Below are 16,400 nucleotides of genomic sequence, written 5' to 3'. Positions count from 1 at the left end.
CCTCATTGTCCAAAGCGTTTTCTTTCTCATGAACTGCTCAGATTGCCCACATTTTAAAAACAAGCAGCATTAAGTCTTAAAATGACCAAATTAAAAATTTTGGTGCCACACACAAGGATTCACCATCGCGTTATTTATGTGTTTTCCTTCTAATTTTGCCATCAACACAAAGTTTACAGACCAAACAAAGTATTGCAAAATGCATTGAGGTGATGCAAGGTATGTTCTTTCTCGCTGAAGGGCGTTCCTTCAGTGATGTAGGGTGAGGACTCGTCACCAACTCAAAAACAAGCCTTGCGGAATAGAACGTAAAATATAGCTACTTTATGCGGTGGAATCTTTATAAAATACGCTCAGTAGAAGTCATTTGAAGCCATTTTACAAATTATGGACAGAACTTGTCCGGAGACGTCGGTTGTCCTTTAAATATCTGTCACAAACAAGCAGAGCAAGTTGTAAACGGTACTTATTTCGAAATCGAGTCGGTAACTCAGATTTCTGATATGAAATTGACAGAACAGCGTAAATTCACCAAATTGGAAGAACGAGGGACATTTACCGTGAATGAACAGTGCACCCCAAGAGAGCCTGTTTGTGTTGTTTGCGAAAAGCATCGAAGCACCTCTGCTTATTTGCTGCCACTTTGTCCCTGAGAAGTTTACTTTCTGGCACGTTCATTCCAAATGCATTACTAAATATCAAGTGGTTCCAGCACCATTGCCTCAAGGCTAGAGGACTACTGGAAAACACAGTTATCTTGATCCTTAGCATAAAATCGACCGGGAGGAATACTTGGAATCACGTTGCACGACTGAATGCGACAATCACCCCAAGTGTTTCTCTTCGAACAGGTTCATCAATAATGCCAAGTTGTTGACCCCCACATAAATGTCTCCGGTGCTCAGCTGCTTCATTTGTCACTCTGTGGAGGGCTTGCGGAACCTTTTCCTTTCATTCCTGCAGTACACTATGTGCCGTTAAGCACTTTGCTACCCTCATCGCGCCCTATTACATGCAAACAGAGTCGGATATATCGATAGTCCCGGTTATATCGATATTTTTTCGGACTCCCTTGAATATCGATATAACGAGACTTTACTGTATTTCAATTTATGTTTTATATAGTTCCGTGTGTTAAGTCCATCAGCTTAGTTAAACAATATTTTTTTTAATAACACTCACTTCTTACGTAAACACAATGAGCACACTTTGTCAAGTTTCAAAAGCACAGAAGGAAATGAAATGATATCACTTTGTTGGGTCAGCATTGGCAGTTTTAAATAAATGAAGCTATTCTGAGTGATAACGACTATTTTATGAGACAAATCACATGCCCTTAGTTTCCGAGTGGTTGCCAAATCAGCAATTTTGACATGATTGCCCTCTTTTAGTCAAATAGGTAGATAAAAAAACATTGTTTTGTTAAAATGTTGACAAAAAGAGGTGTTGCAGGAAAAAAAGTGAGGAAGTAGTAAAAAAATTAAAAATCATAATTTGAGAGTTGCAAAAAATGTTTGCACTACAGTCCAGGTCTACAGCTTAGTTAGAGCAAATAACAGTGAGGGCACCAGGAACTCGCATTCACGGCAATAATCCAATTTCATTTGCAAACATTTTTTTAACTGAGTTTATAATGTGATTATTTTATGGATTGTAGTTGGTCTTCTTCTGACAAGAGTCCATTTCTGTGTCCAGGTGGCCATTTGTCAGTTCAGTGATGATGCTCGGACAGAGGTCCAGTTGAGTTCCCATGCTAACAAGGAAGCATTATTGGAAGCGATTCAGAGGATCAGATACAAAGGAGGCAATACAAAGACAGGTCTGTACATCTTATAAGAAGCTTGGTGTTCATTCACAGGGGGACATTTCAGCTAAGACAAGAGACTTTGTGCTTTCGAACAACAGTCTGTGTCCCCGACCCGAGGTCTACCGACAGCCGTTGTGGAGTTTTAATCGGTACCACGGGATGCTGAGCAGCAGATGGACTTGCCCCAATGCGTAGTATTAGGTGAAATAGTCATTTCCAAGGGCAAGAACCAACCGTCCCTCCCAACTTGCAAGCTAACATTACTTTGTTCAGGGTAAAAAGGAAAAAAAAATATCTATCTATCTATCTATCTATCTATCTATCTGTCTGTCTGTCTGTCTGTCTGTCTGTCTGTCTGTCTGTCTGTCTGTCTGTCTGTCTGTCTGTCTGTATATATATATATATATGTATATATCAGTGACGTGCGGTGAGGTTCATGGTTGGTGAGGCACTGACGTCATCACAGTCAGATTTACAAACATGAACTTAACATCTAGAAGCTCCACGAGGTATTCAAAACCAGTGGTTTTGTTTGCTTTTGTTGTGTTTTGTTTGCAGTGTTGTTTGTTTGTTTGTTTCTATTACTTTGTTTGTTCGCATGCCATTTGAATTAAAAAAAAAACTCTACAGAGTAGCTTATTCACCATTTCATTGGCAACAGTTAACGTGTTTTGTTGAAAATGTCATGTCAGCATTCTTTATATAAACTGTAGAAAACATAGAAAAAAAGAATTAAAATATGTTATTATCGTGTTACCTTTACTTATAAATGAAGTCCATGCGCCGCTCCTTCTGAAGAAAGGCATCTATACCTTCTTTGTAGAAGCCCTCCTTATCTTTCTTCAGTTTTAAAAGCCTCTCTCATCTCATCTCATTTTCCGTACCGCTTATTCCTCATTAGGGTCGCGGGGGATGCTGGAGCCTATCTCAGCTGTCTTCGGGCACGAGGCGGGGGACACCCTGAATTGGTTGCCAGCCAATCGCAGGGCACACAAAGACATACAACAGTCACTCTCACACTCACACCTAGGGACAATTTGGAGTGGTCAATCTGCCTGCCATGCATGTTTTTGGAGTGTGGGAGAAAACCGGAGGACCCGGAGAAAACCCACGCGGGTCCGGGGAGAACATGCAAACTCCACACAGGGAGGCCGGACCGGGACGTGAACCGGCGACCTCTGCACTGTGAAGCCGGTGTGCTAACCACTCGACTACCGGGCCGCCCTCTCTATTCCTTTCAATTTAGATATGTAATCCTTCATTCTGAAAATAAGGCCAAGCAATACGAAAAAATGACTGGATGGTTGCACTTAACTTGCTCACTGTTTACTGTAGCTTGCTCTCACTAATTCTACTATTCTGCAGCCGAGGAGGCACAAGAAGAATCTCTATAATCGCCAGCGCCCCCTATCATGAGGCAGGAGAACTGTGTGCCTCACCTATGCACACGGTTTTGATAAAAATAAAATAAACACGGTAGTACAATATTTATAATGTACAGTGACTGTACACCAGCTTATATACACCAGCTAAACTGTAGAAATTTAGTTCATATACTAAAAGTGTTTGAACACTTTAACAGCAATATGCAGAGGGACAGCAATGCGGTCTCATTGCAGAGCAAGCCAGCACAGTTAGCATAGTCATTGCGCAATCCATGGTAAGGCTCATCCGGATGCTGCCTCACCGCTTGTCTCTACTTAGTATTTGAACGGTAAATGTGAAAATTCAGCGATTTTGAAAAAAATCCAAAAATGGTGAAGTTAAATGGAAAAGAACTTTAAAGTACAAATCACTAAATAAATATAACTGTTTAACTGTTGTTTTTTCATTTGATATTTCCATGATGACAGGTGAGGCACAGCCTCACCTGCCTCCCCTGACTGCACATCACTGGTATATATGTATAAACGGACATCTATTGCTACACTCTAATCAAAACACCAGAAGAGCGTTAATGGGCCTCTTTAACACATTGTGTTGTCAACTAGTTGAAATTCAACAACAAACTAGTTGAAATTCAACAACAAAATGTTTCCTCCTTTTGCATTTTTTACATTTTTTCTTGGGTTAAAAGGCTCACACGCCATACCCGGGAGATTGACTCCCAGGGTCTGAATACTGAACAATTTAGGAAAATATTAATATTCATGTGAGAATGTCCAGCTGTCCCAATGAGCACAAGGTGAATGTCGGTAACGCTGATGCCTTAATGAGACTTCACAGGAATGTCGGCTTTTGAAAGCATTTTAAGTCCGGGTTTGGATCAGTGACTTCAGAGAAACGTGTCCTTATGCTTTTCTGTTTGCTTTAGTGCTTTCATCTTTTCTGTACCCTTGTGCTTTCCATCGCGATCTCATTCCGTGTCCAGTTTTTATACCCTCTCGTACAACACCCTGCTGTACACTCCTCCGTGCCTCCATTCATGTTGTTTCCTCGCTGATTTTTATTCCCATCACCTTTTGTATTTGCGGTTCTGTGATTTTTAACTCCTGTCACAAGATGACCATAAATCACGAAAATTTGTTATTCTTTTGTTGTTCCCCTTATCAAAAGTACTAAAATAACATAACTTAAATGGTGAGATAATAACTTAAATTGAATAAAACACTGGTTCTCTAAATTTTGACACCAAGTACCACGTGAGGATCTCCAAATACCTCAAAAATGGCCAACATGTACAGTAGGTAGGTAGTGTTCGTCAAAGACGTGGATATTGCACTTAAATGTCTTTGAGTCAATTTGCTCCGCACTTAAAAAAAATCACAAAGGGCTTGTCAGGTAAACAGCAAAAACCTTGAGAGGGGACTCAGAGATTAAGGGATCCCCCTTCCAGGATAACCAGGTTGCATAGAACAACATGGATGCAAAGTCGGCAATTTTTACCAAATAGAATGTATGGAGTTGTACAATGTTACGTGAGAGTTCTAACTTCATGAAATGAAGTGCTGCAGGAAAGACACCTTCCCGCTCAGTTGATGTGGAACCCTCCACAGCAACACCCCCGGCGAGGTTGTCACTTCAGATCTTGTCCTTGTCAGTGGAGAATCCTGACAGCACCAGCCTCATTTCAATCAAGGCCACCTAACCCCCTCTCCAAGCATGAAAACGGGCCAAATTTCAGATGTCAGTATACACCCGCAAGTGGCAATTTGGATGCAAGGGTCGGTTGACTTCAATGCTCGAGTGTTAAAATAAGTTTACTGAGTTAGTCACTCTAATTTCCACAGGTAGTGTACGGTGCCACTTTGAGAGATGTTACACTTGGATTGCATTGGATTTACCTTTATTAGCCTCGCAGTGCAGAAATTCTTGATGTCAGTCGTTGATCTTTTTGAATAAATAAAACTGTAACAACATTAATGGGATGGATTTCGGTGGTCCCCTCAATTAATTTCCCAAAGCCCGGACACTACCTGGCTGATTCTTTGATGAAGAATCGGATCTATTGTTTTTTTATGGTTTATACAGTAAAAATTTAAAAGGTAAAGAACAATATACATTTGCTTTCCTCAAATGTGGGTTCCTTCTTTGTCCATGTTACACTCTTTCACTCATAAAAAAATTGCCGAGTATGTCTATTCTTGGTTAGAAATTGGCAAGCAAACAAACAATCGTAAGCTCCTTGGCAGAGGTAAAAATGTCCTTCTGTATGAGAGAATAAAGCTTTGAGAGGTGGTGAGGCTTTGCCGGCGAAAACAGGAAGAGATTATTTTCAGTATTTTTATCTTTCGCATCCCCGCTGATGGTGAGACTACCGCTTTCATAAAAGAAGCCCAATCTACACCAACAGGGTTGAGTAAACACGCACAGAGTAATTGATCGCTGGTTATTTGAGATGCCGAACCACAATTGCTTGGCATTGTTAGATATTGAAAACATCTGACTGATAATAACTTCCCGTTTCCTTCTTTTTGTTCTTCTTTATTTTTCTTGACCAACTCTTCACATTTACCAAGGTTCCATCTCCGAGTTCTTGGGCCTCCCGTCCCCTCTCTTTGTATCACTTCATGCCTGACTACCTGCTATAATTCCATTCTGGCCCTGTGTGATCCCTGGACGGTGTCGAAACATGTATCACTGGCAGAGATCTGACAACTCTACTCTTTATGGACCAACCATACTATCATTTGTCATTTTTTTTGACGGATCTCAGAAAAAAGGGTAATGTGATCCAAAATGTCTGTGTAGATACACCAGTCATCCAAGTCATGGTAAGCTGCAAAAGCTGAATCAGAATCAGAATCAGAATCAGAATACCTTTATTCGTCCCGCAATGGGGAAATTTGCAGTCCACAGCAGCAATTGAAGAGGGATGGGGTTGGGGTGGGAGTGAAAGGATAGAAAACAAGATATTCTAAGCATAACAAAATAAAAATGTCAACTGTATACTGTGCAAATGTAGATGTGCAAAAACCGTTCTATAAACAAGACTGTACATAGTGCAGAATCAAGAGATGCATTTAGATATATTGCAACAACCCATATTTACAAGTGTCCAGTTTTTTTTTTTTTTTTTTTTTTCACATGTGATCATTGGGAATTGTGAAGCCTGACAGCAGTCGGTAGGAACGAGCGGCGGTACCTCTCCTTCTTGCAGCGCGGGTGTAATAGTCTCTGGCTAAAGGAGCTACCCAGAGCTGTCAGGATGGGCAGGAGGGGGTGGGAGGGGCTGTCCGTCATAGCTTTTAGTTTAGCTAGCGTCCGTCTGTTGCCCACCTCCTCAAGAGAGTCCAGCGAGCAGCCCACGACAGAACTGGCCCGCTTGACAAAGCGCTCCAGTCTTTTTCTGTCCCGGGTGGTGATGCTGCCTGACCAGCAGACAATGCCATAGTGGATGGCTGATGCCACCACAGAGTCATAGAAAGTCTTTAGGAGTGACCCCTGAACTCCAAAAGACCTCAGTTTCCTGAGGAGGAAGAGGCGACTCTGTCCCTTTTTGATTAGGGCATCCGTGTTTGTTGTCCAGTCCAGTTTATTGTTGAGAGTAACACCCAGGTACTTGTAGGAGGTCACCCTCTCAATGTCCGAACCCTGGATGTTCAATGGTGCAGGTGACGATTGTTTCCTGCAGAAATCCACCACCAGCTCCTTGGTTTTGCCAGTGTTGATCTGGAGGTGATTCTGCTGGCACCAGTCCACAAAGTCCTTTGTCAGTCCCCTGTACTCCCTATCGTCTCCCTCTGTAATGAGGCCGACAATAGCTGAGTCGTCAGAGAACTTCTGAAGGTGGCAGGTTGGGGTGTTGTAGTTGAAGTCCGAGGTGTAGAGGGTGAAGAGGAATGGAGCCAGGACTGTTCCCTGCGGCGCTCCGGTGCTGCAGAGAAGCCTGTCCGACTCACAGTTCTTTACCCGCACGTACTGTGGCCTGTTTGTGAGGTAGTCTGTAATCCAGGATGTGAGGTGATGGTCGACTCCGGCATGCTGCAGCTTGTCCCCCAGTAGACTGGGCTGGATGGTGTTGAAGGCACTGGAGAAATCGAAGAATGTGATCCTCACCGTGCTCCCAGCATTCTCCAGGTGCAGCAACGCCGTATGGAGGAGGTAGATGATGGCATCCTCCACACCGATGCTGGGCTGGTAGGCAAACTGCAGCGGGTCCAGCGATGAGCTTGCCAGCGGTCGCAGGTGGGCGAGGACGAGTCTCTCCAGCGTCTTCATCAGGTGAGACGTCAGCGCCACCGGTCTGTAGCTGTTGAGCTCTTTGGGGTTGGCAATCTTGGGCACTGGGACCAGGCATGACGTTTTCCACAGTTGTGGAACTCTGCCCAGCTTCAGGCTCAGGTTGAACAAGTGCTGGACAATGTCACACAGCTGGTCGGAGCAGGTCTTGAGGAGTCGGGAACTGATGTCATCCGGACCTGCTGCCTTCCTCACCTTCATCCTCCTCAGTTGGTTCCTCACCTGCGCAGTTGTGACAGACAGGCAGGAACCAGGAGGCAGAGTGGCGGCTGAGGGTGTGGCAACGGTTGGGAGGGCAGATGTTGGTTGTGGAAAGCTGGTCGTGAGAGGGGGCAGGGAGGGTAAGGCCACAGTGAGAGTTGGTGCAGGTGCAGCTACAGGTGAAGTTGACGGTGGGCCGGGGGCGGCTGGCGTCTTGTCAAACCGATTGAAAAAGCGGTTGAGTTCATCTGCCCAGTCCTTGTCTTTTTCGTTCAATGTCACTGGGCTTTTGTGGCCTGAGATGTTTTTCAGGCCCTTCCAGACACCAGCGACATTGCTGGCTTGAAGCTGCTCCTCCATTTTCATCCTGTAGGCCTTCTTCCCCTCTCTGATCTTCCTCCTCAGTTGGATCTGCACGGCCTTCAGTTCCTCTCTGTTGCCCGACACAAAAGCCCTTTTCTTCTCCTTCAGGAGGACTTTTATGTCGGGATTAATCCATGGTTTGTTGTTGGCAAAACACCGCACAGTCCTGGTGGGTACGGTGTTTTGTTCACAAAAGTTAATGTAGTCTGTGATGGTGTTGGTGAGTGAGTCAATGTCCTCCCCATGAATCTCAGTAAAGAGCTCCCACCTGGTTGAATCAAAACAGTCCCGCAGAGCTTCTTCAGCTTCTGTGGACCATCTTTTGATCGTGCGGGTCACAGCTGGTTGCCTCTGGACAAGGGGTTTGTACACAGGCTGGAGATAAACCATATTGTGGTCTGCTCTTCCGAGAGGGGGGAGGGGGGAGGGTTTGTATGCATCCTTGGCGTTTGAATAAAATAGGTCCAATATGTTATTGTCTCTGGTGGAACACCCTATTCTTGATCGTTGAAGACATTCAAGAAATGCATCTTCTTTTAAAACTGCCTGGAGATGAAGGGTTGATGTTCTACATTGTGCAATTTGTTTATGTGTCTCCAATGAGGAGGTCATTGTACAGCTGTCAATACTATGCTGCACGGCAAGCAAAACTTTGCTCATAGGGAACAAAGGCACTTTTTACTCTAGGTCAGGGGTGGGCAAACTTTTTGACTCGCGGGCCGCATTGGGTTCTAAAATTTGACAGAGGGGCCGGGCCAAGAGCATTTGGAGGGAGTGTTTGGGCCGGAAATACTCGGAACAAATTATGTCCATAATTTATAAAATTACTTCAAATGATTTTGACTGAGCGTATTTTATTCTAACCACTCGACTACCGGGCCGCCCATCACAGACTGATGTTAATTATATTTTGTCCATTGTCTCTTTCTGTCTTCACCATGATAGAACACCTTAAACCCCGACCCTAAGCTTCTAGCCTTGCTCCCTTTCCACCTGGTCTCCTGGACACACAGTATGTCTACCTTCCTTCTCTGCATCATGTCAACCAGCACTCGACCGTTACCTGTCATTGTTCCTACATTCAAAGTTCCTACTCTTAGTTCTATACTCTGGGCGTTCCATTTCTTTCTTTTCCTCCGGGCACACCTCCCTCCTCTCCTTCTTCGACCAACAGTAGTCAATTTTCCACTGGCACCCTGAAGGTCAACAGTACCAATGGCGGCCGTTGTTAACCCGGGCCTCGACCGATCCGGTATTGGATTCAGAGGTTTGATTCGCATATTTGTTTTGGCAACATTTTTTACGTCGGATGCACTTCCTGACACAACCCTCTGTATTTATCCGGGCTTGGGACTGGCACAATAAGACACTGGCTTGTACCCCCTTGTGGCTACATCATATTTTGTCCATGAAATCTTATCACATAATTTCAAATTGTCTTTCAGCTTCCTTCCAATACTTTTTCCCTGTTGCGCTGCTTCCAGATGTGTGTTTTCGTATTTAAGTATTTAACCAAACATATTTCTGTCAAAATTTGTTACCAGGCTCAGAAATATACCTGGACGCCATCACAATCAGTTCTCCCGGCCCTGTTACATCAAATGTATCAATCAAACTGTTGCTCTAACCCAGGGGTCGCGAACCTTTTTGACTAAAAGAGCCATAAAAGTAAAATATTTAGAAATGTTTTTCAGCGAGAGCCACACGCACGCGCGCACGCACATACAAACGCTCGCGTACGCGCGCTTACATACAAACGCTCGCGTTCTGATATTTTTCAACAAAATATCAGAATGCATTATTTAAAATGACTTTGTGATAGTACTCACCGTTAACATGAATGGTTTTCCGTTCCTCGTGATTGGTAAAATTCCAGGAAAACGATCGGAATGAAATTCAATTTGCCGGTCCAGAGGCGAAGTTACTGCTAGTTAGCCTGCACACTGCTCATAAGCTTCCATACTTGCTATCTGCAATCGACTTCTCGCAGAAGTATGTCGATGCTAACGTTAACATGGGGCTTGTTAAAATGTCACTGACATTCAACTGTTTCATCGATGGTATTGTTTCATTGCAAATTAGAATCAGAACATTTTCTCTCCTCGCCGTCTTGCCGGAGGTCAAACACTTTGAAAATATTTCAAAAGGAACAGGCCGAGATTCCCCCGTGCACGCCCGCATTCGGTGATCGAAAAGCCGGCTTGAAGACTTCCGCAGACGCCCGCCGCACACACACCGGTGCATTCACGCTGAAATGCACTCGTTGGGCTCATTTAAAGGGGCGTTTACCTGTTTCTACATGACGGCCACTATCATCCAATCAACATAGCGCTTTCGGCCATTTTAGGTCAGTGTCATCCAATCAAAATTGCGCTTTCTGCAAACTGCAGCGGCAACGGGAAATGAACGGCGAAAAAAAACGACGAAACGAAAAAGTAAATACATATTTTAGTTTTATCGTCGAGCCGTATGCAATCATCAAAAGAGCCATATATGGCTCGCGAGCCATAGATTCCCGACCCCTGCTCTAACCAATCAGATTTCTAGTCAGCAACCCAAAATTGGTACCGACGCCTTTTTGAAGGCGCTGGTCAATGTAACACTTTTCACAAACTATGATTGGCTAGTCACAAGCTGCTAGTGACAAGAGCATACTGGCCAGAGCTAGCACACTGTATCGGCAGCAAATATATTGTATTGATTTAATAGCAGTTTTGTCAACCCACAATGGCTGAAGGAGGAGAAGAAATGGATTTGGTTGTTAAAGCCATTTTCAAGACGGTCTTTTCAAGAAAAAATGGATATCATTAAGAAAGGTCAGTCAGTTATTTTCTGGCTAATGGTACCCTCTAATGGACTTGTAGTAAATTACGCCACACTCTTTTCAGTCTGGATTGATTCAGACATAGCACTACTGAAGGCCTTGGGAGGAAATCCACAGCCCACCATTGAAATCACGTCATTTCGGTGAGTGGATCAAGTACCTTACTCTTGTGATAGAAGGCCCACTTTGGATGCCCATGGCGAGCTTCAGCATCGCTAACCTGCATCTGTCTCCTTCTAATTGGTGTAGTTAACTACTCTTCTATATCTTTGAGTATTAGACAACCCCCTAACATGTTCAAGTTTCTCTTGAGAGGTACTAGTTTGTGAGTAGTTTTCTGTATCTATTGAGTTTTTTAGCATGGCCTTAATGTGGTTGGCCATTATTTTCAACCATCATACACGTGGTAGAATACAAGGTACAAGGTAGAATGGGTGCTGGGGGAAAAAAGCACTTTCAACAAAGTAATTTCATCTTTGTTACATGTTCACCATTTGGATTCAATATGCGCTCATTTTGCGCGTCTGTAGTGTATGACGATATGACAGCTGGAAGCTTTTAATTAGTCTCAATGTTCTTGCTTATATTAGCCAGGATAGTGCTTGTGATGTAAATGCAGAGAAAAGGCACAATCTGCAAGGAAGGATCATCGCTTGGAAGGAGTGCTTCCACTCTACACTCACACAGCTGTCAAGGTGACTTTGGAAACTTTGGCACTGGTGATACGAATGTGGCCGATGTTTTCCATCCTCCAAATTGCACTGAGGAGGGAAGTTTAGAAGCATGAATTCTCAGAATCAATACATTTTCACATAACAACCACTTGCAAGTACAGTACCCGTGCAAAACTTATGTGTGACTAATACCGTTGCAGCAAGGAATCGAATATACAGTATTTCACAAATAGGCCTGACGTGTAGAAAGGGTATGCCATATTACTTTGGCAATTAAAATAATTGGCTGTTTTGGCTCTTTGATTGGCTCTAGCATCATTTAGAGGATTAATGAATGGATGAAATCTTGCATTCCTCGTAAACTGATGTTTTAAACTTGTGACATCCAAATGTTCAACTTCAAGCCTTTTCATGCAACAATACAACCTCACCCAATTATAAAGCTTTACATTTGGATGAGAACATTTATGTGAGTGGAACCTAAATATTGTAATTTTTGGGGGTATCATAATAGTGATTGCAAATCTTTAACATGTGTTCATTTATATGTTTGAGTGGGGGGATACATAATTAAAATATCTTTCATGTTTTATGATTATGTTCCTTCTCGAGAGAGATGTGAAACTGTACTGTTTTTGGTGTCAAAATGCACCATCCTTCTGCATTCAATATCTGAAGGCAACAAAACATCTGGTGCGGGTTAGCTTATAAATGAAATGTATTATTAGTATTAGTATTAGTATTAGTATTAGTATTAGTATAAAGTGGAGCGGACGTTGATGTCATTTCACTTAGCTATAAGTCTACGCGACAAACCTGGGAGTTCTAGTGTGAACAAACGGTGCCCTTGTAGGGTTAATAGCTGCATTATTACATCAGAAGAAAGAAAATGTAAAGAGCAGATTTTGGTGCTCTCTGGACCTAAATGTATATATCTGCAAATTTTAGCAAAACCATTTCTTCTGCTCCTTGTGAAAGTTATACTACATATACTTCAAAGTCTTGATGAATAAACATAACCACGAAAATGCAAAGAATCATAAAAACATTAACAATTGAGAGAAATTTTCAAAACATCGTCACTCCGCTGTACCTCAAAGGGACATGCCTTTTGATATTTGACCAGAAAAATGTTGCACCCTTGCGTTCGTATAGTACGTCAAGGGCTACATTAAAGCTACTGTTAAATGACAAGTTGGTGTTTTGGATGTCATAACTGCGGGGTTGAAGAGTTGACTCCATTCAGGCCCTGCCGCCATTAATGATCCTGACAAGAAGAAGGAGAAAGCAAAATGTGAATTGACTGGAGCACTTCTAAGAATGAATAATGGTGATCGTCCACAAACGAGCCTCACAAACGCTAAATGCTAATCTCAATGAGTATGTAAGACGGTCCAACATGTTGTGTGGTGATAATGAACTGATCAATCAGCCACATATGGACAGTTTCATGATCTGATTGTCTTTATATTAAGGACACTAGTTTGACAAAGAATGACAATAATCATGAGGCCTTATGTGTTACGGATGTATTCACTATGGCTCTTTTCAAAAGTTAGTCAGGCCAAGAGTTTTAAATATTTATAGGCTGAAATCCCACATGATGGAAAAAATGTCTTTAAGCATCAACTCATGAATAAAGTTTTTATGTTTTGTCTTATGGGAGGGTCTCTCAACTATCAAAGTTGCCTGTATGCATTTTATTGACTGATTAAATCCATTAAAGTTGGCTGTGACTCAACTTTTAAAAGTTCCTTGACTTTTAAGCTTTATGGCTTTTTTTGTCATCTGGTTAATCTTATCTGGACACAGGAGCTCATTTAAATTCACGTATTGTAAATGCTCATAGACACTGTGCCCTGAGCTTAGCTGCCAGCAGAGTTTGGTGTATCTCTCGTTGACATGCACACATTTTTTTTAACCTTCATACCATATTTTATTTGAGTGGACAGAATGAAGAAAGTGTTCTTTTATTCATTTATTCATTTATTCATTTATTTTAATTTGTGACTATATTTAACTCATTCACTGCCAGACAATGTGCAGAGAAGGTTAGAAGGAACTGCATTGTGTCTTTGTAGATCTGGACAAAGCGTATAAAGGTGCCCAGAGAAGAGCTGTGGTATTGCATTAGGAAGTCTGGAGTGACAGAAAAGTATGTCAGAGCGGTGCAAGACATGTATCATGACTCTAAGACAGTTGTGAGGTGTGCTGTTGGTGTGATGGAGGAATTCAAGGTGGAGGTGGGACTCCACCAGGGGTCAGCTCTGAGACCATTATTATTCGCTATGGTGATGGACAGGCTGACAAACGATGTTAGACAAGAAGGTGGAGGATTTTAAGTACTTGGTGTCAACTGTCCAGAGCAATGGAGAGTGTGGAAAATAGGTGAAGAAGTGTGTCCAGGCAGGCTGGAACACCTGGAGAAAAATGTCAGGTGCGATGTGTGACAGAAGGGTTTCAACGAGGAGGAAAGGAAAAGTGGATAAAACGGTGGTGAGACCAGCCATGATGTTTAGGACTGGAGTCAGTGCCACTGAAGAAAAGACAGGAAGCAGAGCTGGAGGTAGAAGAGCTGAAGATGTTGAGGTTTTCTTTGGGAGTGACCAGGTTGGATAGGATCAGGAAAGAGTACATTCGAGGGACATCTCAAAATAGAGGCTTTGGAGAGAAAGTCAGAGAGGCCAGACTGAGGTGGTTTGGACATGTCCAGAGGAGAGAGAGTGACTATATCGGGAGAAGGATGCTGAGCCTTGAACTGCCAGGCAGGAGACTGAGAGGAGGACCAAAGCAGAGGTTTATGGCTGTTGTCAAAGAGGACATGAAGGTAGCTGGTGTGAGAGAAGAGGATGCACAAAACGAGGTTAGATGGAGGTCACTGATTCGCTGTGGCGACCTCTGAGGGGAAAAGCCGAAACGAAAAGAAGACTGCCAGACAATGTGCAAAAAAGGTTTCTTCTCCAATGACAGGGTTTTTGTCGTTTTACCTCAAATTGCAGGACCCACAGAATATTGAGTTTGAGGACTACATAAACATTAAATGCAGCATCAAAGTCAGCTTTATTGTCAAATATGCGAAAATGCATGACATACAGCACAGATGAAATTACTGTCCTTTCGGACCCAGCGTGCAAGGCACTTATAATAACTTAACAAACATAATAAACATGAAAATAAGAAACCTTAGACTCTCTTCTTTCATCAGAAAAAAAACTGTTAATTCCCAAGTTATATGGGTATGGAGTAATATGAGGTGTAAATGGGGTTGACTGTACAACAGGCAAATGCTGCCCCCTCGTGGGAGGTAGAAATATTGTCAGAGGTCTGACCAGCGCTTTATCATCATTCGGGAATGGCAGTGAATGAGTTAAAACGCTTGGGCGACCAAAGAAAGGAAAAACATTTTAATTAATTGTAGAACCACTCAAGTTATTTACTATTGTAGTATACTGTATAATTATTCACACCTGCTGACGGCCAAAATGGTCGCACACGATCGAGTCATGCAAGGCGGCAAATGAAGATGCATGAAAATGTGTCAATAGACATTTTTGCTATTGTTATGATGATTCTCCATTCAGATTGCTTTCTTTCATCAGGTCGAGCCATTAAGCATGTGAAAGAGTCCATTTTCACCTCTGATGCGGGAGCCAGGAGGGGTGTACCCAAAGTCCTGGTTGTCATCACTGATGGCCGTTCGCAGGATGACGTCAATAAAGTATCCAAGGAGATGCAAATGGACGGTTTGTAATTTGTTCCATATACAAAAAAATAAATCACCAGATAATAACCAGCCATTTGTGTCGGCCTTACATTGCAGGCTGATTGAACTCTCAAAATTGCCCCTATGTGTGTGTGAATGTGAATGTGGATGGTTGTTTTTCTTTATGTGCCCTGCGATTGGCTGGCAACCACTTCAGGGTGTCCCCTTGCCAACTGCCCAAAGACAGCTGGGATAGGCTCCAGCACACCCCGCGCCCCCTGTGAGAGAGAATAAAGCAGATCAGAAAATGAATACCTGGATAACCAGGGATGGGAGTACAATAACATTGCCATGTTTTTCACGTAATAACCAACTCTCTCTCTCTCTCTCTCTCTCTCTCTCTCTCTCTCTCTCTCTCTCTCTCTCTCTCTCTCTCTCTCTCTCTCTCTCTCTCTCACTACTATATATATATATATATATATATATATATATATATATATATATATATATATATATATATATATATATATATATATATATAAAGAATGGTCTCGGGGGCCCCGCTAGCCGAGTGGTTAGCACACCGGTTTCACAGTGCAGAGGTCGCCGGTTCGCGTCCCGGTCCGGCCTCCCTATGTGGAGTTTGCATGTTCTCCCCGGACCCGCGTGGGTTTTCTCCGGGTCCTCCGGTTTCCTCCCACACTCCAAAAACATGCATGGCAGGCAGATTGACCACTCTAAATTGTCCCTAGGTGTGAGAGTGACTGTTGTATGTCTTTGTGTGCCCTGCGATTGGCTGGCAACCAATTCAGGGTGTCCCCCGCCTCGTGCCCGAAGACAGCTGAGATAGGCTCCAGCAACCCCCGCGACCCTAATAAGCGGTACGGAAAATGAGATGAGATGAGATATAATGGGCTTTTTTAGCAGAAGAAAACTAACAAGTGATGCTGAATACTCATAAATTTTATCCTATGCCTAAATGTAAAGGTGTTTACTTGTTTCTCTTCCATTTTGATGGGGGAGGCTTGTGGATGTGTTTTGTGTCGTTCCAACACCTCATAATCCAATTGATGCAGACACTTGTTGCTATGTGCATAGTTTATTGACATTTAATTCATGTTTCATTTTTTACTATGCACAAGCAAA

General features: G+C 42.9%; 1 protein-coding gene across 1 annotated transcript in view; it reads left to right on the top strand.

The window, feature by feature from the left end:
* col14a1a (collagen, type XIV, alpha 1a) overlaps positions 1-16,400 on the top strand; it is a 188,575-nt gene that overhangs the window by 115,322 nt on the left and 56,853 nt on the right. The window contains exons 27-28 of the mRNA XM_088999600.1: positions 1,696-1,819; positions 15,151-15,294. Coding sequence (XP_088855726.1) covers positions 1,696-1,819; positions 15,151-15,294 — 268 coding nt within the window. The remainder of the gene's footprint in view (positions 1-1,695; positions 1,820-15,150; positions 15,295-16,400) is intronic.

The sequence above is a fragment of the Hippocampus bargibanti genome, linkage group LG06, assembly GCF_051943395.1.
Source record: "Hippocampus bargibanti isolate YZ-2025 linkage group LG06, ASM5194339v1, whole genome shotgun sequence".
Lineage (NCBI taxonomy): Eukaryota > Metazoa > Chordata > Actinopteri > Syngnathiformes > Syngnathidae > Hippocampus > Hippocampus bargibanti.
The sequence above is the reverse complement of the archived record's forward strand: the minus strand, read 5'-3'. Positions and strand labels throughout refer to the sequence as shown.